The following is a 22,094-nucleotide window of genomic DNA, read 5'->3' as shown; positions in this document are numbered from 1 at the left end:
AGTAACAGTATAGTCCGAGTTGCTCCCCACAGGGGGGAGCCAAAACATTCTTGCACACCCCCACCCTGCCCCAACAAATGTAATCAGAATCTCAGCGCTGGGACCTGGGCATTAGTGCCTTCAAGTGCATTTCTTCAGGCTGGTCCTTCTGTAGGACTTGAGAGCTGAAAGGCCTATCTGGGTGAGGGAGGGGCCCCGAGAGATGCTTTTTGTGTAAGATGGCAGAGTGCAAAGTATCAGGTACCATTAAAGCTGGTTCTGCAAGACGGTCTCTAAGATGGTGATTCTCCAGCTTCCAGTGCTTCCAGCTCGCCTGGGGCACCAGGTACAGTGCAGATTTGCTCTGCAGTGGGTCTGGGCTGTGGCCTGCACGTCTGCGTTTCCACAAGCCCCGGAGAGATGCCTGTTGGCTGGTCTCAGACCTTACTTCCAGCAGCTTCAATTTAAGGAAGTGTTTACAGTGCATGCACCTTCATAATAAATAGTTGAAAACAGCCTGCCCCGTAGGTTTTGTTTTTAAGATTTTATTTATTTATTTGAGAGGTAGAGTTACAGAGCAAGAGACAGGGAGAAAGATCTTCCATCTACTGGTTCACTCCCCAAGTGGCCACAACAGCCACAGCTGGGCCAATCCGAAGCCAGGAGCCAGGAGCTTCCTCTGGTTTCCCCTGCAGGTGCAGGGGCCCAAGTACTTGGGCCATCTTCCACTGCTTTCCCAGGCCATAGCAGGGAGCTGGATTGGAAGAAGAGCAGCCAGGATTCAAACTGGTACCCATTTAGGATGCTGGCACCACAGGCGGAAGCTTAGCTCACTATGCTATGGTTCTGCCCCCCCACTCCCTTTTTAAAGATTTGTTTATTTATTTAGGTAGAATTACAGAGAGGCAGAGACAGAAGAAAGGCAGAGAGGAAGGTCTTCCATCCACTACTTCCCTCACCAAATGGCTGCAAAGGCCAGAGATGGGCTGATCTGAAGCCAGAAGCCTGGTGCTTCTTCGGGGTCTTCCACCAGTTGCAGGGGCCCAAGGACTTGGGACATATTCCCCTGCCTTCACAGGCCATAACAGAGAGCTAGATTGGAAGTGGAGCAGCTGGAGCTTGAACCAGTGCCCATATGGGATTCCAGCACTGCAGGCGGCGGCTTTACCTGCAGTGCCACAGTGCGGGGCTCTGTTTTTTTGTTTTGTTTTTTTTTTTGTTTTTTTTGTTTTTTTTGAGAGGCACAGAGGGAGGGAGGGAGAGAGAGAGAGAGAGAGAAGACATATACATCTTCCATCTGCATCTCCTACTTGGGTGGCAGGGACCCAAGTACTTGAGCCATCACTTGCTACCTCCCAGGGTGCATATTAACAGGGAGCCAGACTAAGGAGCAGAGCCAGATATCAAACACGGGCACTGCTGTATGGGAGGTCTTAACTGCCGTGCCACAGCATCTGTCCCCACTCTATAGTTTTTGCTGTGCGTTTATGAGGTCATTTCTTTCAAACCCTTTTGTGTAAGACAAAGCTGGATTGGTATGAAATCTGTTAATAATCTCATTCCCAGAGACCTCTCTGCATTACAGAAGTTACACATCCTTCAACTCGGCATTTGACTCCGAAGTGGATTCAGTGGATAAAAATACCTCTTGATCTGAGAAACGAGACAGCTCACATTCCTTTTTTTCTAAGCACCAGGCAGTTACTGTGCTGATTAAACATGTGATGAGGCACTTTTTTAGGGTGTAGGGGGACAACTGGAACTGCTGCAGGTGGCAGGAAGTCGCCGTCTGAAGCCCCACAGGCCCGTGGAGATGTGAGTCCCCAAGGCCAGCCAAGAACAACCTCCCGGCAAGAGCAGACCCGGCTCCCCAGCATTGTCTGCCTGTCGTCAGAGTCCGGGGCGGGGCGTGCATCTCGCGTGTCCTATGGCCCGTGTGACCGTGGGGGAGGGATAGTGTAAGCAGTCAGTCCTCCTGGTAGTGCTGCCAGCCAGCCAGGGTCAGGAGGTCCCACAGGAGGGGCGGAGCCCCCTCACACACCCTGGGGGCTGCAGCGGGTGCATTGTCCATTGACCTCCTAGATACTGACACGGTTCAGCCTTGGTAGAAACCTTCATCAGGCACAAGGCCCAGAATTTCTCAGGGTGTATAGCATTTAAGCACTCAAGAAACATTGTCAAAGATGTTTAGTAGTCTGGACTTTTTTTTAAACTTTCTAAAAGTTGGACCGTCTGTCAATCACATTGGAGTACAAATATAGTGAGAGACAGTGGGGGAGAGAGAAATGTCCCATCTGCTATTGGTTTACTCCCCAAATCCTGCAATGGCAGGGACTAACCTGAAAACCAGTACCCCAACCTAGGTCTCGTATGTGGGTTGCAGGAACCCAATTATTTGAGCCGCCACCTGCTGCCTCCCAGTGTACACATTAGTAGTGAGCCGTGTTGGTAACCGAGCCAGTACTTGAACCCAGGCCCTCCAGTGTGGGAGAGCACATCTCAGTCACTAGGCCAAATGCCCACCCCCTCAAGCCTGCTTTGCTTTTTATTTATTTATTTTATCGCTTCTCAGCCTTTTGGCTAAGATCAAGTGTATATTTATTTTTATTTGAAAGACAGAGGCAAACACAGAGAGATCTTCCATCCACTAGTTCACTCCCCAAATGCCTGCAACAGCTGGGACAGGGCCAGGCTGAAGCCAGGAGCCTAGAACTCAGTCCACGCATCCCACATGGTAGCAAGGACCCATGCCCTCCAGTCACTGCCTGCTGTCGTTCAGGGTCTGCATTAGCAGGGATTTGGAATCAGGAGCGGAGCTGAGACACAAACCCAGACACTCTGGTATGGGGATTGGGTTTCCCAAGCCGGGCCTTACTACTGTTCCCAGTGCCTGTCCATCAAACCAGCTTTCCAAGAGCAACTTACTCAACCCCTTCTCTGGGAAAATCGAGTAGAAAAGAAAACTTTCAGGTCAACAGCCTGGAGCTCTGCCTTATATATGCAGGTGTGATGATACTCAAGTCCCAAGAGAAAAATCCAGTACAGCACAGTGTAGCTCTATAAATAATGTATTTGGTCACTGTTAGCCGTGGGAGATTTCCTGATCTGTATGACTGCTGATGATTCAGAAAGGCAATTATTGAAATGACTGGGGTAAGAGCCGGCGCCGTGGCTCAATAGGCTAATCCTCCACCTTGCGGCGCCGGCACACCGGGTTCTAGTCCCGGTTGGGGCGCCGGATTCTGTCCCGGTCGCCCCTCTTCCAGGCCAGCTCTCTGCTATGGCCAGGGAGTGCAGTGGAGGATGGCCCAGGTGCTTGGGCCCTGCACCCCATGGGAGACCAGGAAAAGCACCTGGCTCCTGGCTCCTGCCAGGATCAGCGCGGTGCGCCGGCTGCAGCGGCGGCCATTGGAGGGTGAACCAACGGCAAAAGGAAGACCTTTCTCTCTCTGTCTCTCTCTCACTGTCCACTCTGCCTGTCAAAAAAAAAAAAAAAAAAAAAAAAAAAAAAAAAAAAAGAAATGACTGGGGTAAAAGCATTTGAAATGGGACTCTCTGAACTTTGTGTGTCACAGTGGGTGTGAAGAGGGGGGGCTGCTGAACTGCCAAGCTATTTTGAAGCTTCTCTAGTTTGCAGTATCTGGTTCCCAAGCCTGATTAAATATCAGAATCACTTGGGGGAGCTTTTATGAAATATCGATTACTGAGCCCAACATGCAGACATTTTGAGTCATTAAAGTCTGGGTTCTGAGAAATCTTTTTTTAAACAGCTATTGCTGGGGCTGGCAGGTTAAGCCACCACCTATGATATTGGCATCCCATATGGGTACTGGTTCGAATCTTGGCTGCTCCACTACCAGTCCAGCTCTCTGCTAGTGTGCCTGGGAAAAGCAATGGAAGATGGCCCAGGTGTTTGGGCCCCTGCACCCATGTAGGAGACCTGGAGGAAGCTCCAGGCTCCTGGCTTTGGCCTGGCCTGGCCTTGGCTGTTGCGGCCAATTGGGGAGTGAACCAGCAGATGGAAGATCTCTTGCTCTGTCTCTCCCTCTTTCTGTATAATTCTGCCTGTAAAAAAATAAATAAATAAAATTAGGGACTAGGGCCTGCAGTGCCCACATCCCATATGGGCACTGATTGGAGTCTTGGCTGCTCCACTTCCTGTCTAGCTCCCTGCTGATGTGCCTAGGAAAGCAGCAGAAGATGGCTTAAGTTCTTGGGCCCTTGTGCCCATGTGGGAGACCTGGAAGAAGCTCCTGGCTCCAGGCTCCTGGCTTCAGATCAGCCCAGCTCCTGCTTGTTGCAGGAATTTGAGGAATGAACCAGCAGATGGAAAATATTCTCTCTCTCTCTCTCTCTCTCTCTCTCTGTCTGTCTGTCTCTCTGTAACTCCGCCTTTCAAATAAATAAATCTTTAAAAAATAAATAAATAAGAATTTTAAAAATTAAAGAAAAAAACAACTATAGCTGATTCCAAAGCAGAACCTGGCTTGGAAATAATTTCAGTATGTTTGTAAAATTAGCTTATAAACTTTTTTTGTCTCTTTAATGCTATTAAGAGTACCAGTTCAGTTATAAGCAGTGCCAACATGGTAGTAAACTAACTTGGGGAACGAATTGTTTAATTTCTGAGCTTCTTAGTCTATTTGGGCTGCATGTTAAGACACCGTCATGGACGAGGTGCTTAAGCCACATGCATCCATTTCTCGGTTCTGGAGCCTGATAAGCAGCCATCAGGGTACTGGGAGACCGTCTGGTTGAAGGCCCGCTTCCTGCTGCATAGAGGCCATCATCTCACTGCGGCCTTGTTGGGCGAAAGGAACCAAGCATCGCTGTGGGGCCTATTTTATTATTAGAGCATCACTCTCATTCATGAAGACTCCACACCCCTGATCTAATCACCTCCCCAAGACCCACACTATGTGATACAGTCACATGAGAGCTAGGATGTCAGCCTAAGAACCAGGAGGGGCACCTGCAGACTCGCCCTGCGGAGCAGTCTTTCCCCACTGCACTAGTTCATTTAAATGGAGCCTTAACGTGTTGGCATCATAATTTATTAGTTAAATAACTTACCCTGGGGCCAGCCTTGTGGCATAGAGGGTTAACCTGCTGCCTGCGATTCTAGTATCTCCTATGAGCACCGATTCAAGTCCTGGCTGCTCCACTTTTGATCCACCTCCATGGTAATGCATCTGGGATGGCAGTGGAAGAAGGCCCAAGGGCATTGACCTCTGCCACCCATGTGAGCTGCCCAGATGGAGTTCCATGTTCCTGGCTTTGACCTGGCACAGACTTGCCTGTTGCAGGTCTCTTTCCCCCCTGCACGCCCCATTCCTCCCCTCCACCCTGTAGTAACTCTTTTAAATAAATAAATAAATAAATGTTATAAAAAATAGCTTATCCTAATCTTTATTTGAATAAAAATGTTATAATAATATATCAACGAATGCCAAACCAGTGTAATTATAGGGGTTTTTTTTAGAATTCATTTCTTTATTTTTCATTTTCTTGAAAGGCAGAGTGACAGAGAAAGAGAGGGAAGAGAGACCTTCCATCAGCTGGCTTACTCTCTGAATGCCTATAACAAGCTGGGGCTGTCCCAGGCCGAAGCCAGGAGTTCCATCCAGGTCTCCCACGTGGGTGGTATGGGCCCAAGCGCTTGGGCCATTATCTGCTGCCTCTGGTGCATTAGCAGGAAACTGCACCAGAGGCAGAGTAGCCAGGGCTCACATCAGCACTCCATTTAGGACCTGAGTCCCAAGCAGTGGCTTAATCTGCCGTGTCACAATGCCTGCCCCTAGGAGTTTTTATTTAAGAATTAGAATAATATGGTAATTTTTTAAAAATAAACTTTTAGGAGAATCATTTTTTAAGCTGTCATACTTAAAAATCTCCCTGATTCCTGTTAATTTCCAAGTTTTTGAGGTCATGTAATTTACAGACATATATAGGAACATGTTAGACTATCAACCGATAAACTGTGGAATTAGGCCTTAAGAAAGTTGTCAGTTCTCTGAACCTTCACATTTCAAAAAAAAAAATTCTGACATCATGTGGGTATGAAAAAGGATGATAAGTATAACATGTTTCAGTATTTCTTAATATTAAAAAAATAACAACAACAAAAAAATCTTGCAAGGAATGTTCCCCAAGATTTCTGTTCTGCTTCCTTTTGGTTTTATAAAAGCACTGGTCATGTCCTACCAAAGTGATCTTGCAGGCCACTAGGGGCGCCATCGGCAGTGCTGAGAACTGTGTCTTGTTAAAAACAATGTGACAGCACCCCCTTGTGGGTACAGCTCGGTATGTTGGTCAGACTTTGTTAGCAGTAAAAGTCGGCCAGTGCATTCTTCTCTCAAACATGGAAGTAGCATTTTATATGGTTCTGTAGTATTTGTTGTGCTTGAAGAACTCAAAACATGAAGTGAGTTGCATTAAGAGTATAACGAGGTTAATCTTTTATTTCAGCTTCTCCTCCTATTGGCCATGCCTTCCAGGGAATAAAATAAAATGGTTTGTCCACACATGTTTTCCTCCATAAATTTTAACTCTCTTTCTCTTGCATATTCTGCCTCCAGGACAGGGTAACCTTCAGGAGGATAATTGTGAAAAACAATGCCAAAAAGAGGAAAATGTATGAAAGCTTTATCGAGTCACTGCCATTCCTCAAATCCCTGGAGGTAAATATGTGCTAATACTTTCATCTTACTTTCAAAACTTCTGTCTTAGGGATTTCTGATTCTGTGGAAAAGTTTCTTTGAGTAAGAAAAAAGTACGTTTTCATTTGAAGCAATCAAATGGTGTTAGTTGTCATCACTATTTCTTTTTTTTTTTTTATTTTTTATTTTTATTTTTTTATTTTTTTTTATTTTTGATAGGCAGAGTGGACAGTGAGAGAGAGAGACAGAGAGAGAAAGGTCTTCCTTTGCCGTTGGTTCACCCTCCAATGGCCGCCGCTGCAGCCGGCGCACCGCACTGATCCGATGGCAGGAGCCAGGATCCAGGTGCTTTTCCTGGTCTCCCATGGGGTGCAGGGCCCAAGCACCTGGGCCATCCTCCACTGCACTCCCTAGCCATAGCAGAGAGCTGGCCTGGAAGAGGGGCAACCGGGACAGAATCCGGCGCCCCGACCGGGACTAGAACCCGGTGTGCCGGCGCCGCAAGGTGGAGGATTAGCCTATTGAGCCACGGCGCCGGCTCTCACTATTTCTTTTACTGCACATAACTATGTGTGTTTGTTATTTACAAGTGATGTGCTGCTGGCCAGCATGTGTAGCGAATCTGTGTGTGTAGTCGCAGGCTTAGCATAAACATGTATCTGGAAGTGCGAGCCGCTGCATATGAGGATCAGGGAGGCAAGGTCCATGCACCGACTGGCCTCACAGACGTCATTGCTATTTGCTTCTTCTCTCTTCCTTTCCTCTTAAGATTGGCATTACAGGCCTGTGTCGGCCTTAGTCTCTTTTCCTACTCCCTTCGTGTGTGTCATAATCCCATGACTTTCAAGCACAGTCCGTATACTGATAGCCTCCCTGCGTTACCAGACTCAGTCATCCGACTGCAGGTGTGCACTGTGCTGCCCGGTGTTGACGCCTCAGACCTAACCACGCAGAGTCTCCTCCTCCCGCTTCTCTCCACCGTCCTGTGCATGGCGACCCTGCGCATCCTTCCAGCCTGCAGGCCAGGAGCCCCGGGCTCCTGCTGACTCCCGCGTGCTCCCCGCCCACGCCCCTCCTGTCTGGTCCACCTGATCTTCTCCGCCCTGTCTTCAGCATCTGCTCGTTTCCTGGTTTCTCCACCGTCACCCTCTGTGCCGTCCTCACTGCTTGCCTGGCTTGCTGCAGTCCAGACGACGGTACTCCTGTCTAAGACCCTCCTCCCAACGCCTCTGAGGCCCTGCACAGTCTGGCCCGTGCCCCGTCCTGTACCCACCCTGACCCGGGTTCCTTCTACCCTGCCCTCGGCATCCTGATCTGGACACGCTGGCTGCCTGCAGGTCCCCTGGCGAGCCTGGCCCTTCCGTCCTGCAGGGCCTTTGCACGGGTTGAGTGTCTCCCGTGTCCTCCCACACGGCCCTGCACTCAGGCCCTCATCCCCCTCAGATGTCTTCTCAGTGGGGCCAGCTGTTCAATTTGCATCTTCGAAGGTAGAGACTCAGGAGAAAGTGGGTAGTCATAACTCCAAACCTTCAACTTCACTTTCAGTTGGTCATTAAACTCATTTTAGTCTCCCCTGTGAACTATGTGGAGAGTAATTAAAGAGGGACTTCGCTGTGCACCCACAGCGTCTTATCAAAGGGCAAATGTCGAAACTAGTGGTCCTCCTTCCTCGAGGCTCTGCGGGGCTGGCAGAGCTCAGAACGCAGGCTGGGCAGCTGGCCTCCAGTGCCAGGGCTCTTCGAATAAAAATAGACCAGGGGCTGGAAACCCAGTGCCTTCGGAGGGAGGCGAGGATCTTAAAGAAAGCCAAGCCAGGAAGGGCCTTGGGCGGATTGGAGAACACGTGTTCCAGCTTCAGAAACAGCTGTGGTTTTATGTTGCGTTGGTTCCATGCTGCCACCAGCTGGAAAACCAGGCTGAGTGGTGCTGAGTCCTCTGATTCTCAAGAGAAGCTGGGAGTTGGAATTTTCATGAAACATTGATTTCTCCAGTGCTAGCAGTTAATTAATATAACAAGTCCCTGTGATGCACACATAGTTTGACACATTTGGCCTGTAGGCTGCTCATGTTTAACCTGCACTGTGGAAAGAATGCCCGGTCTGTTTCTGTCTAATAGTGTATTTTTTTTTTCTCTCCTCTGTATAGGTTTCTGAACGCCTAAAAGTAGTAGATGTGATTGGCACCAAAGTATACAACGATGGAGAACAGATCATTGCTCAGGTAGAGTAGCATCTGTAATTCAGCTCCAGGCCATGCCGCAGAAGGTTTCTACACATTGTGAATGTTGATAAATTTGTTATATGTTTCCATAGTGAGTGTGCAGTGACTGGTTAAGTGAATATTCCTCCTACCAAATGACCTGTTAAGAAAAGGGTCAGTTTGCAGCTGTTGAGCTGTTTGAATATTTTGTCTATATAATTAACTCCTAATGAATATGTATGAAACCACCAAATGGCTTTCTCCATAATTTGGTATTGGTACCTGGCATGAAGTTCACATACATAGGAAGAGTAAGGTGTCGTTTGTTTGTAAATGAGAAGCAGGGGGTATGTCCCATGAGGTCAGTGAGGCTGGGAAGGTACCTAGGAGGACACTGTAAAGTTGGGTGTGGTCAGGTCACCATGCCACCGCCTGAGGCCGCACCCTCATCACCTTCACCCAGTGATTGACTTCCAGGCACCACATGGGGTCCAATATGTTCTTTAACCCCTAGCACTTTTCTCAAACTCTGCTCTTACACGCCATGGATAGAGCCAGGCTACCAAAAGGCTGGGTCCATGAAAGGATTTGAAGTTGGCAGGTAAGGCATGCAGATGATACTTTATTTTCAGTTGCGTTTGGTAAGCACTGAGCAAATGATTTAAATCAATCTCATAGATTCTGTGAGTGTTATATCGCAGCAGTGTACTGCAGTCTGAAATACTGTCTGTCCCTTCATGAGTGAAACAGGATCCCTGGTCTGTGTGCCTGAGGCAAGATCACTGTTTAGAAGGCAAATGAACACATAAGTCTTGCAGTCAGTCTCCCCGCTCCCACGTACACAGGGATTTGGACAGCCGGGGGCTGGGAAGAACAGAGTAGAGTCAGACTGAAGAAGCAGGCTAAGGTGATTACGCTGGTAAATGACAAAGACAGAGAGCGATGTGTAAATGCTTTGTAATGAGGTTGCTTTTCGATAATTATAAATTCGTAAGAAGTTGCAAAAATAGTACTGCCAGAGCCCATGTACTCCTCACCCAGTTTCTCTAGGGCATCTTGCATCACAGCTCTCAGTGTCAAGGCTGGGAAGTAGACATTGGCACAGTCCACAGACCTTTCTCAGATCTGTCAGGTTGACGTACACTTAGAGCATGTTTTAGAAACAAACACACAAGTACACAGAGAGTAACAGCCCTGTTAGGATTCAAGACACTCAAACATGTAACATGAAGCTCTTATGAAAATCTATGGAAAGGAAAGAGATATGCTATATTTAGGTATTTAGGGCTTATTAAGGTTTTCTAAAGGTATTAGTTGTCTTTTTTTTTTTTTTTTTTTTTTTGACAGGCAGAGTGGACAGTGAGAGAGAGAGAGAGAGCCAGAGAGAAAGGTCTTCCTTTGCCGTTGGTTCACCCTCCAATGGCCGCCGCGGCCGGTGTGCTGCGGCCGGCGCACCACGCTGATCCGAAGGCAGGAGCCAGGTGCTTCTCCTGGTCTCCCGTGGGGTGCAGGGCCCAAGCACCTGGGCCATCCTCCACTGCACTCCCTGGCCACAGCAGAGAGCTGGCCTGGAAGAGGGGCAACCAGGACAGAATCCGGCTCCCCGACTGGGACTAGAACCCGGTGTGCCAGCGCTGCTAGGTGGAGGATTAGCCTGTTGAGCCACGGCACCGGCCTAGTTGTCTTCTAAGCATTCGTAAACATACATATCCGCACTATATTCTAGAAATCTAGATTCAACATTTATTTTAATTTTCATTTATTTGAGAGAAAGAGAGTTACCATCCATTGATTCATGCCCCGGATGCACATGATGGTCAGGTACCAGGCTGGGACTGGAGCCAGGGACCTGGAATACAATCCAGGTCTCCCAGATGGGTGGCAGGAACCCAGTTCCTGAGCCATCACCCGTGCCTCTCAGGGACTACATTAGCAGGAAGCCAGAGTCAGGGGCTGGAGCCAGTTATGGAAACCAGGCACCTACTCCAGTGAGGAGGCAGACATCTTAACTACTAGGCCAAACGCCCACTGCTTCAACATTTATTTTTCTGACATGATCTGGTACTTGTTCTTTGCATTGTACTAACAAATTCTGGAATATCTGGATTTTTCTAGAATCACTTTGAGAAGCCCAGAAAACTCCATGTCTGTGTTACTATTTTCCATTGTGTACTTTTTTTTTTTTTAAGATTTATTTTGTTTAATTGAAAGACAGAGTTACAGGGAGAGGTAGAGACAGAGAGAGAGAGGTCTTCTGTCCTCTGGTTCACTCCTCAGATGGCCGCAACAGCCAGAGCTGTGCCAATCCAAAGCCAGGAGCCAGGAGCTTCTTCCAGGTCTCCCATGTGGGTGCAGGGGCCGAAGAACTTGGACAATCTTCTACTGCTATCCCAGGCCATAGCAGAGAGCTGGATCGGAAGAGGAGCAGCTGAGATTAGAATCGGCGCCCATATGGGATGCTGACGCATCAGGCCAGGGAGTTAACCCACTGTGCCACAGCGCCAGCCCCCCATTGTGTACTTTTTTAAAAAAGATTTATTTATTTGAAAGGCAGAGTTGTAGAGAGAGCTGTCTTCCATCTGCTGGCTCACTCCCCAAAGGGCTGCAACAGCCAGGGCTGGGCCAGTCTGAAGTCAGGAGCTTCTTCCAGGTCTCCCACACAGGTGCAGGGGCCCAAGCACTTGAACCATCTTCTGCTGCTTTCCCAGGCCAAGCAGAGAGCTGGATTGGAAGCAGAGCCGCGGAGACACAAACCAGCACCCAAGTGGAATGCGGGTGCCTTGGCAGTGCCTTGCTGCACTGCAACGTCAGCTTCCGTTGTGTACTGTTCAGCTCAGGAGGCGTCCCTGGGAATCAGGGCTGTGCTTGTCACCACGTGTGCTGTCAGCCAGGCCGGGCTGTCGCAGCCATTGGTCCCATGACTTTTCCCAGAAACCCCTGTGGTAGAGAGACAAGTACTACAAATACTTTGTCGAATGAAACAGTGTGTAATTGTCAGTTGTGTGGTGTCAGTTTAGAAATAGGTGGCCTGTGTCTGTGGGGTCGGGGACCTGTGGGGGTCTGTCACACCGTGTGCGTGTTCACCCCCTGTTTCTGTTGTTTTATTCCGATAGGGAGATCTGGCGGATTCTTTTTTCATTGTAGAATCTGGAGAGGTGAAAATTACCATGAAGAGAAAGGTAAGCTCCCCCCCCACACACACACAACATGAGTCCTAACAATCCACGGATCAGCAGGAATGTAGTAGAGTTTTTGATGTGTAGACCAAGGCTCACTTGTGTCTCCCATAAGCCGAGTAGAAATATTTCTGATCGCCTTGCCAGGGCAAGTCGGAAGTGGAAGAGAACGGCGCCGTGGAAATCGCCCGCTGCTCCCGGGGACAGTACTTCGGAGAGCTCGCCCTGGTGACGAACAAGCCTCGAGCAGCCTCGGCGCACGCCATCGGGACCGTCAAATGCCTGGGTAGGGATGGCAGCCGCCGCAGCCTCCTCGGGCGCAGGCGGCCCTGTGTGCATTCATCTTGTTCAGACCCTTATTTATCGCCTCTCTGAGCTGGGTGGTCCCCACAGAATGCAGCAGGGTTTAGAACCCACTGCACCCTGTAAAAATCCACACGTGGAGGCAGTTGTTCTTCTCTGACAATTTTTTCATCCAAGTGTGTTTTGTTCTTTCGTACGTGCATGAAAGAACATCTCATGTTAAGCAATCCAAAGAAGCATCCCACACACCAAGCCTTCTACCTGACCTGTCAGATAAACAGCCTACGCTTTGCCCCTCAAAAGAGGAGGCTCTGTAGTATTTTCACGGTGTCATCGCGCTCTCGGGCCAGGCCCAAGAACCTCCGCCCAGGTGTGCCAGGGCACAGCCACGTGTTCCCTGTTACTTTCTCCTACCAGGGCGGCCTGGCAGAAATGCCGTCTTCCGTGGGGAAACCTCTGTGTCTGGGATTTTAGATGTGAGAAATCCCTGTATGAATATAAAATACAGTTTGGGAGGTGGCACTGCGAGGGCTTTTTTTTTTTTTTTTTTTTTTTTTTTTTTTTTTTTTTTTTTGACAGGCAGAGTTACACAGTGAGAGGGAGACAGAGAGAAAGGTCTTCCTACTGGTTCACCCTCCTATGGCCACTGCGGCCGGCGTACCGTGCTGATCCAAAGCTAGGATCCAGGTGGTCTCCCATGCAGGTGCAGGGCCCAAGCACTTGGGTCATCCTCCTCTGCACTCCTGGGCCACAGCAGAGAGCTGGCCAGGAAGAGGGGCAACCGGGACAGAATCTGGCGCCCCGACCAGGACTAGAACCCGGGGTGCTGGCGCCGCAAGGTGGAGGATTAGCCTATTGAGCCGTGGCGCCGGCTGGCATTTTCTTTATAAAAACAGATTCCACACTAATTAGCCACTCTGTGCTCCACCATTTAAGAGGGTAAACTGAGTTGCCGTGTTTTTAGGATTTGCAAAGACCCGCAAAATTAACTTTCTTAGAGCAGTCATTTTTAAAAGGCTTTAAGTAAGTGAATTAGTCAAGTGATATACTTAGATAGAAGAGAAGACAATTAGAAACTGACAGGCAATTTTCCTGAGTGGAGCTATTAGACAGTGGAAGGTGACATGAGTGCAGTTCTGTTAAATTTTTTTATAACAAATTGCATTCATATTAAAGAAAGTCTAAGAAATAAAATGCAGGAAAAACTAAGACACCCACAGCATCATCCCCACTGTGATTTCTGCTGTTAACAATTGTGCTTTTTTTAACTGCATAGATTTTTCTATTTTTTTTAAGATTTATTTATTTTATTCAGAAGGCAGAGTTAGAGAGAGGGTAAGACAGAGACAAGAGAGATATCTTCCATCTGCTGGTTCACTCCTAAATGGCCACAGCAGCTAGAGATGGGCTGGTTTGAAGCTGGGAGCCAGGAGCTTCTTCCAGGTCTCTCACGTGGGTATGGCGGCCCAAGGATTTGGGCCGTCTTCCACTGCTTCCCCAGGCCATTAGCAGAGAGATGAATTGGAAGAAGAGCAGCCAGGACATGAACCACCGGCCATATAGGGTGCTGGCATTGCAGGCGATGGCTTTACTCACTATACCACAGCACTGGCTGCTGGTCCCCAGCCCTGGTTTTCTGCTCTTAAATAATTTTGCAAACTGCTTTTTTCATTAATTATAACTTAGGAATTTCTGATTTTATTACCTCAGATGTAACCTTCTATTAGATAAATTATTTATGCACAGGATAAATTATTTAGTCTCCACTGGTTCATAATTTGTGGGTTTTGGCTCTGATTTTTTTTTTTTTTTTTGAGCATATTTTGGTACATAGAAGGCTTTTCTACATATAAAATGTTTCCTTAGAATTTTTTTTTTAAAGATTTTATTTATTTATTTGAGAGGTAGAGTTAGAGAGAGGGAAAGATAGAGAGGTCTTCCATCTGCTGTTTCACTCCCCCAAATAGCCGGAATGGCTAGAGCTGGGCCAATCCAAAGCCAGGAGCCAGGAACTTCTTTATGGCCTCCCATGCTGGTGCAGGGGCCCAAGGACTTGGGCCATCTTCCAGTGCTTTCCCAGGCCATAGCAGAGAGCTGGGTCAGAAGAAGAGCAGCTGGGATACAGACTGACACCCATGTGGGATGCCAGTGCCTCAGATGGAGGCTTAACCTACTACTCCACAGTGCCAGCCCCTAGAAGTAGTTTTCAGAGGAGTTTTTTGCCCCTAATGACTTTTGATATGTATTCCCAGGTCTGTTTTCTTTGTACCTATTTACATGCTACTGGCAGTGCAAGAATGTGCATTTACCCTACTCTTGTAAATGCCCCTTTTTTTAACCTCTGCAATCTGGAAAAGCAAAAGAGATGCATTCTAATCAGTATTTCTGTGATAGAAATACCTAGTCCTGGTCCTTGCAACCATTTTGGGTGTGAACCAGCTGATTGAAGATCTTTCTGTGTCTCTTCCTCTCTCTATAACTCTGCCTTTGAAATTAAAAAACAAAAATGTAAAAATTGTAGAAGGGAACGTTTGATCTTCACAACACAGCATGGTGAGCCCTGAGAAACAGGGTAGGAAACCCTCCATGGCCCCCTCTGAGGGGGATCCATAATACCAAGTTGGCAACAGGCACATTTATATTTCAAAGTCCCAAGGTGTGTCCCTTATTCTGTTCTCAGCTTGGTTCAGGCACCTCCCCACAAGCCAGCCCTGCACATCACACCCCAGGGCACCAGTAGGTGTGACCCAGGGAGGCCAGGGCTGCTGCTTTCTCTTGTCTTTTACACTGTTTGCCCAGAGACACCAGTGCATTCCCGATAGATGCAGAATGGACATTAGACATGACTTGGAGATGTTTGATTTGTCGTTTACTCTTCCCCGTCTTAGCCATGGATGTGCAAGCGTTTGAGAGGCTCTTGGGACCTTGCATGGAGATCATGAAAAGGAACATAGCCACGTATGAAGAGCAGTTAGTGGCGCTGTTTGGAACAAACATGGATATTGTTGAACCTACTGCATGAAGCGGAAGTATGGAGCAAGAAGACCTATAGTGACAAAGTGACACAGTAGTGGTTAGTCCACTGAGGATGTGTTTGTCTAGATGCCAAGCATTTTCTGTGGTTTCAGGTTTTTTCCATTTTTTTTTTTTTACATTTACGACGTATCAGTACACCGTAGTGACCTAATAGTCAGTAGGCTTTAACATCACTTTCTAAAGAGTAGTTCATAAAAAACAAAAAACAAAAAAAAACCAACATATTGGTAAAATGACTTTCTACTCCACAAAATTATTTGACTGAGAGATTTATTCAAATGATTGTAATATATTAAAAATATGTGTGTTTAAGAAGATAATTAAAATATGTTACCATGGATGATATGTGTTTGACTTCTTCATGATGTCATATAAGGCTGTGCCCATGTGAGAGGGATCTTGGCAGGAATCATGCTGTGAGGCATGGCATAACGTTCCTTTTATAACCCATTCTGTATAGTAACATTGTAATCATTCTAGTTTTAAAGCTCTTCTGGCTTGATAGGTTATGCGCTGGCCTTGGCCTGTCGGTGAAATGGTATACAACATCATATGCAATTTTAAAACTTTTTATATTTTGCAATAAAGTAACATTTTGACTTCTTTGATGTGATGTCAGTAGCCTACATATTCCAGTGGTTTTAAGGACTGGCAATTTAGTCATATGGTAATTGGAGAAATTTTTTTTTTTAGATTGGAGATCATGAATTCGTTCTTTTCATCTGGCATATCTTTTTTTTTTCATTTTGCAGTTCTCCACATTCTTTAGAAAAGTGTGGTTTTGACATTTGATGTCATGAAGGGTTTTTTTTTTTTTTTTTTTGTTAGCTAATCTTATTAAATCTGACTTTATCTTCTAAAATCCTAAGATCTAATACTTTAAAAAAGAAAAACCCATCTATACCACACATATGTTGGGGTCTTCTGAGCCTGGCCACGGGCAGCTGCTGTTCTTCGCAGGGCCTGTGTAACACAGTCCATAGTAAACACCTGCTCTCAGTGCCTGTTTGCCAGCCCATGAGCTCAGCAGTTCAGCAGCTCAGCAGCCAGTGAAGTTCCCCCACTCCTCTTAAGAATTCCTCATATGAGCAAGACTAGCCATGACGATGAAAGGAACCTTTGCCCACACAGAATAAATCCTCAGGCCTTGCCATGTGCTTCCATGTAGATTTGGTAGTTACAGGTGCAGCATGAACTCCAACCTGATAGGTTTTCATTGATCATCGACGTGCTTATTACACTGCCACGTGAGATGGATTTTATCATATTCAACCAAAGCATCATACTCTGCCATGATTTTTGGGCCTCATGACCCTATGGCTAGGGACATTAATTCTAGCCAGTTGTTTGCTTTTAAATGAGCAATTCCATTTTGGGAAATGTGTTTCAAAAGAATCTGTACATGGGTAAAATTCTTTCGTGGCTGTGTGGTCCTATTAGAGAATGTGTATGGTCTGACTTGCGTATGAAAACACAGTCAGAATGTTAAGTTGGGTAATGTATATATAAGAAGTGTAAAAAGTACGTGAAGTATAACTTCAGCCACGTTTTAACATTTTAGAATGCTGTTTGACATTTTTGTGACGACTTCTTGTAGGAAAAGAGAACTTTCTACGTGACTCGTTTTTGATTTCAGAATTTATTTTAAAAGACATGTCTGTTAAAAACTCAAAGAACTCACATTCCTGGTCCATCATTTAGTCACTTTTTCAAGTTATCTCTTTTGTTGCATAAGCTGATTGTTAACTATTCATGGAACAGCAAACAAATGCCTGTTTAATAAAGAACTCTTGACCAAGGCTATAAAAGCCAGTTACATTATTTTCAGTATTGTTGGTTATATTTAAATTTTCCTTATAATAAAGCACACTTTTATAATAAAATACATGAATTACTGTTTTTAATATCTTTTGCTTATTTCTTTAATATGATTTGCAGAGGATATAATGCATTGAAAAGCATGAAGGAGATGGACATACGTTAGCTAATAACCCCCAGGGCCTAACACAGCAAGTATGTTTTTGTACAGCAATGGGTTGGTTTTTTTAAATTTTTAACTCTTGGTAATACGTGAGAGAAATAATTGTGGTATATTGCAGATTGCAATAAATAAATAAATTTGGCTAACTAGGGAATTTATATATAATATTGCCTAATTAAAGTAGCTCCATTTTGACTTGTGGATGTCATTATTTCATCAGTCACCAAGTGTCCTTATCATTTGGGAATTCTCTGTTTCATTCAGGACTGCTTCCTGGGCTGCCTCCGTGGCGTAGCAGGTTAAGCAACGGCCTGCCGTGTCCACATCCTAGATGGGCGCTGGTTCAAGTCCCAGTTGATTCACTTCGAATCCAGCTCCCTGCTAACAGCCTGGGAAAGCAGCAAAGAATGGTCCAAGTGCCTGGGCCCTGCCACCCATGTGGGAGACCCAGAAAAAACTCCTGGCTCCTGCCTTTAGCTTGGCGCAGCTCCCACATTTGCAGCCATTTAGGGAATGAACAAGCGGATAGAAGATATCTCTGGGGCCAGTGCTGAGGTGCAGTGGGTTAACGCCCTGGCCTGAAGCGCCAGCATCCCATATGGGCACCGATTCGAGACCCAGCTTTCTGCTATGGCCTGGGAAAGCAGTAGAAGATGGCCCAAGTCCTTGGGCCCCTGCACCTGTGTGGGAGACCTGGAAGAAGCACCTGGCCCCTGGCTTCAGATCGGCATAGCTCTGGCTGTTGCAGCCAAGTGGGGAGTGAACCAGTGGATGGAAGACCGCTCTCTGCCTCTCCTCTCTCTATGTAATTCTTTCAAATAAATAAATAAATCTTAAAAAAAAAAAAAAAGAAGATATCTCTTTCTCTCTGTCTCTCTTCCTCTCTCTCTCTAACTCTGCCTTTCAAATAAATAAATCTTAAAAAAGATGCTTCCTGATAATGTTGTTGTTGTTGTTGTTCAGATTTATTTATTTCATAAGGCAGAGAGAGAGAGAGAAATAGATCTTCTGTCCACTGATTCATTCCACAAATGACTGCAACAGTCAGGTCTGGGCCAGATTGAAACCAGAAACCAGGAGCTCCATCCAGGTTTCCCACATGGGTGGCAGGGGCCCAGATACTTGGGCCATCTTCCACTGCCTTCCCAGGCGCATTAGCAAGAAGCAGTATTGGAAGTGCACTGGGACTCAAACCAGCACCTCAGTATGCAGGTAGTGACTTAACTCATGGTGCCACAATGCTGGTCCCATCCAGCCCGGTCCTGATGGGTACATGTGGCTAGGAAAGGGGTTAGGAATTCTTTCCAGAAAACAAAGGTGCTTCCCATTGTTTGTCTTAAGTAAACATAAAGAAGTAGGTGCGTTTCTTGCATACCAATATGCATTAGGGCTTAGCACATACGTTTTAACATACTGTCTAGGGGGAATATACTTGGGTGAGAACAGTAAAACTGCTCCACCTAGCTGGCCATTTAAAATGTGTAAAAATGCTGCAAGTGAAACAGGACATGAAGCAAGGGATTTTAGGTTTTATTGAAATGTGTATGATTTCAGTGCTGAGTTCTTTTTATGTTCCAAGGCATCTTTTTTTTAAAGAAAACTTTTATTTAATAAATATAAATTTTGAAAGTACAACTTCTGGATTATAGCAGTTTTCCCTCCATAACCACCCTCTCATGCACAAATCATCCCGACTCCTACTCCATCTCCCACTCCATCTCCCATCCCATTCTTCATTAAGATTCACTTTTAATTATCTATATACAGAAGGTCAACTTAGTATATACTAAAGATTTCGACAGATTGCACCCACACAGACACACAAAGTATAAAGTACTGTTTGAAGACTATTTTTACTGTGAATTCTCATAGTACAACATAATAAGGACAGAGATCCTACATGGGGAGCAGGTGCACAGTGACTCCTGTTGTTTTAACAATTGACACTCTTATTTATGATGTCAGTAATCACCCGAGGCTCTTGTCTTGAGCTGCCAAGGCTATGGAAGCCTCGGGTTCACAAACTGACCTTATTTAGACAAGGCCATAATCAAAGTGGAAGTTCTCTCCTCCCTTCAGAGAAAGGTACCTCCTTTGATGGCCCGTTCTTTCTGCTGGGATCTCACAGAGATCTTTTGTTTAGGTCATTTTTTGCCACAGTGTCTTGGTTTTCCATGCCAAGGTATCTTTTAAAAATATGGATATGATTTTTCCTTTCTTAAGAAAGTGGTATTTCTAACAAAGTTTAGATGACCTTTGTTGTTCTTATAGAAAATTAATACTGTGTAAATTAAAGGGGATTAGCAGTGCATCTGTACTAAGCCAAGGCTTTGTTAAATAGCTGGAAAGATTATAGTATCTAAATAAAATGTTCACACTTGGGGCCAGTCCTGTGGTGCATAGGGTTAAAGCCATGGCCTGCAGTGCCAGCATCCTATATAGGTACCAGTTTGAGTCCCAGCTGTTCCACTTCCAGCTCTCTGCTACTATGGGAAAGCAGCAGCAGATGGCCCAAGTACTTGGGACCCCCTACCCATGTGGGAGACCTGGAAGAAGCCCCTAGCTACTGGCTTCAGCCTGGCACAACTGGGTTGTTGCACAAGTGGGTTGTTGCAGCAATCTGGAGAGTGAACCAGTGGTTGGAAGTGCTCTCCTTCTAACTGCCTTTCAAATACATAAAAAAAAAAAAAAAAAAAAAGTTAACACCTACAAAATAACCACTACAAAGAATGCTGCTTTCTAAAATTAAATAGTGTGAGATACAGCTTGATGTTGAGAATCTAATAATTTATAATTTTTTAAGACTTGCTTATTTGAGAGAGTTACACAGAGAAAAGGAGAGAGAGAGCGCGTGTGCAAGTTTCCATCCACTGGTTCACTCCCCAGATGGCCACAATGGCCAGGGCTGGGCCAGACTAGAGCCAGGAGATTTAACCGGGTCTCCCGAGTGAGTGGCAGGGGCTGAAGCATTTGGGCCATCATCCGCTACTTGCATCGGGCCAGTGGCAGGGAGCTGCATGGGAGTTGGAGCAGCCGGGACTAGAATAGGTGCCCTAACATGGAATGGGTGTCATAGCACCTTAGCTCACTGCCACAACGCTGATCCTGTGTGTCAGAGAATTTTGACAGGAAGGAAGAAATTGCCTTTTGCGTTTTTGTGCTCCTCAATTTGTAAATCTACAATTTCCTAGGAAATCCTGAAGCCTGTATCATTTATATATGGGAAGATGGCAATGATGTAGGAGACAGAAGTAATTACATCATAAAAATGGAATGCCATCTACAAGGGAGATGGCTTTTCTCAGACCGTAGCCATTACTCCAGTCTTCCAGTTCCCCAACACTAAGATCTATGGCAAGATAGGTACACACGAAATAATGTTGTGTTGGTGCCAGTCATAACTGGTTGCTTATAGCACATAAATGCAGTCTGCCTTCAACTGGAAAAACAAAAACTGACTTTTTGCTCCAGGCACAAAAGGAAGAGTTGTAAATAAACTCTGAAATAATAAAAGAAACCCTGACTTGCTTGCAACAGACTAGACATGATATCCTACATATTTTTGCTTTAATTCCAAAAAGTTGATAATGCAGAGCCATTGAGTGAGTTTCTCAGCTAAATCTTGGGTCAGAACCTTGGGTAGAGTCCCTTCTAACTGCTGCTTTTCTATCTCTTCCTGATCGGAAACCTTCCCAGATCCTGCTGAGGAAGGCGAGAGTAAACTGTAAATCCCTGGAGCTTCACTGCTTGTTGTAGATCAAAAGCTGATATTTAATAGAAGTATATCTCTCTTACGGCGACTGTATTCTTGAAATCTAAACAAATGACCTTTACAAAGGCCAAATGAGGTTTTCATTATTTTAGGAGAGGTACTCAGCACAGAAGTATCAGTGGCTTTTTTTTTTTTTTTTTTTTTGCTCCTAATTGCTCTTTAAAGCTGATCTTAAAATTTTGATGGACATAGTCCACATTTTATTGCTGTGGTGCGTCATGGTATACTATGTAATTAGAAGGAGTTAAAGTGTCATAATTAGAAAAACATCTTTGTGTAACTGGCTCAGTGGGGAAGACAAAAGTGAGTAATGCTTATCATAGTTTGCAGCTGGAAGAGGAAGCCTGGTCTCTAATAAGAGTACAGGTTGACTATTTGGAGAGCTTAGGACCAGAAGCTTTTCAGATTTCAGAGTTTTTTTGGATTTTGAAATAGCCACACAGATTTTACCAGGTGAGCGTCTGTATTCTGGAAATCCACATTTCAGGGCATTTTGGATTTCCAGATTAGGGATCCTCAACCTGTAATGACTATATAGAGGAAGTGATGCCTACAGCACGTGAAGGCTGTTGAACAAAGTCAGTGTTCAAATGGTAGTTAAGAAGTCTGCTCCCTGTCTGGACTGAGCCCTGGCTCCTGCACTTCTGATCCGGCCTCCTGCTCATGTGGCTCTGGGAGGCAACAGATGACGGCTCAGGTACTTGGTCCCTGCTATCTACATGGAAGACCCAGACTGAGTTCCAAGCTCCTGGCTTCAGTCTGACCCAGCCCTGAGTGTTGATGCGCATTTCGGGAGTGACCCAGTGGGTGGAAGATCTCCCTTCATTTTTCTGCCTTTCAAATAAAATGAAAACCAAATTATTTTAATGTGAGAAGATCGCATTTATTTTTGAAAAGGCATATGACATACAGCATTAGCGTATACTGTACAACTGTATTTTAGGAAATTCATATTGTCACTTTCCTTGGTCACTGTTCATTCTTTTGTT

At 45.8% G+C, this 22,094-nt stretch overlaps 1 protein-coding gene across 1 annotated transcript in view; it reads left to right on the top strand.

Moving 5' to 3' along the window:
- PRKAR2B (protein kinase cAMP-dependent type II regulatory subunit beta) overlaps positions 1–17,246 on the top strand; it is a 131,910-nt gene extending 114,664 nt beyond the window's left edge. The window contains exons 7-11 of the mRNA XM_002712035.5: positions 6,558–6,659; positions 8,784–8,858; positions 11,951–12,016; positions 12,161–12,299; positions 15,205–17,246. Of these exons, the coding sequence (XP_002712081.1) occupies positions 6,558–6,659; positions 8,784–8,858; positions 11,951–12,016; positions 12,161–12,299; positions 15,205–15,338 (516 nt within the window). The 3' untranslated portion in view covers positions 15,339–17,246. The remainder of the gene's footprint in view (positions 1–6,557; positions 6,660–8,783; positions 8,859–11,950; positions 12,017–12,160; positions 12,300–15,204) is intronic.
- The last annotated feature ends 4,848 nt before the right edge of the window (positions 17,247–22,094 follow it).

The sequence above is a fragment of the Oryctolagus cuniculus genome, chromosome 3, assembly GCF_964237555.1.
Source record: "Oryctolagus cuniculus chromosome 3, mOryCun1.1, whole genome shotgun sequence".
Classification (NCBI taxonomy): domain Eukaryota; kingdom Metazoa; phylum Chordata; class Mammalia; order Lagomorpha; family Leporidae; genus Oryctolagus; species Oryctolagus cuniculus.
The sequence above is the reverse complement of the archived record's forward strand: the minus strand, read 5'-3'. Positions and strand labels throughout refer to the sequence as shown.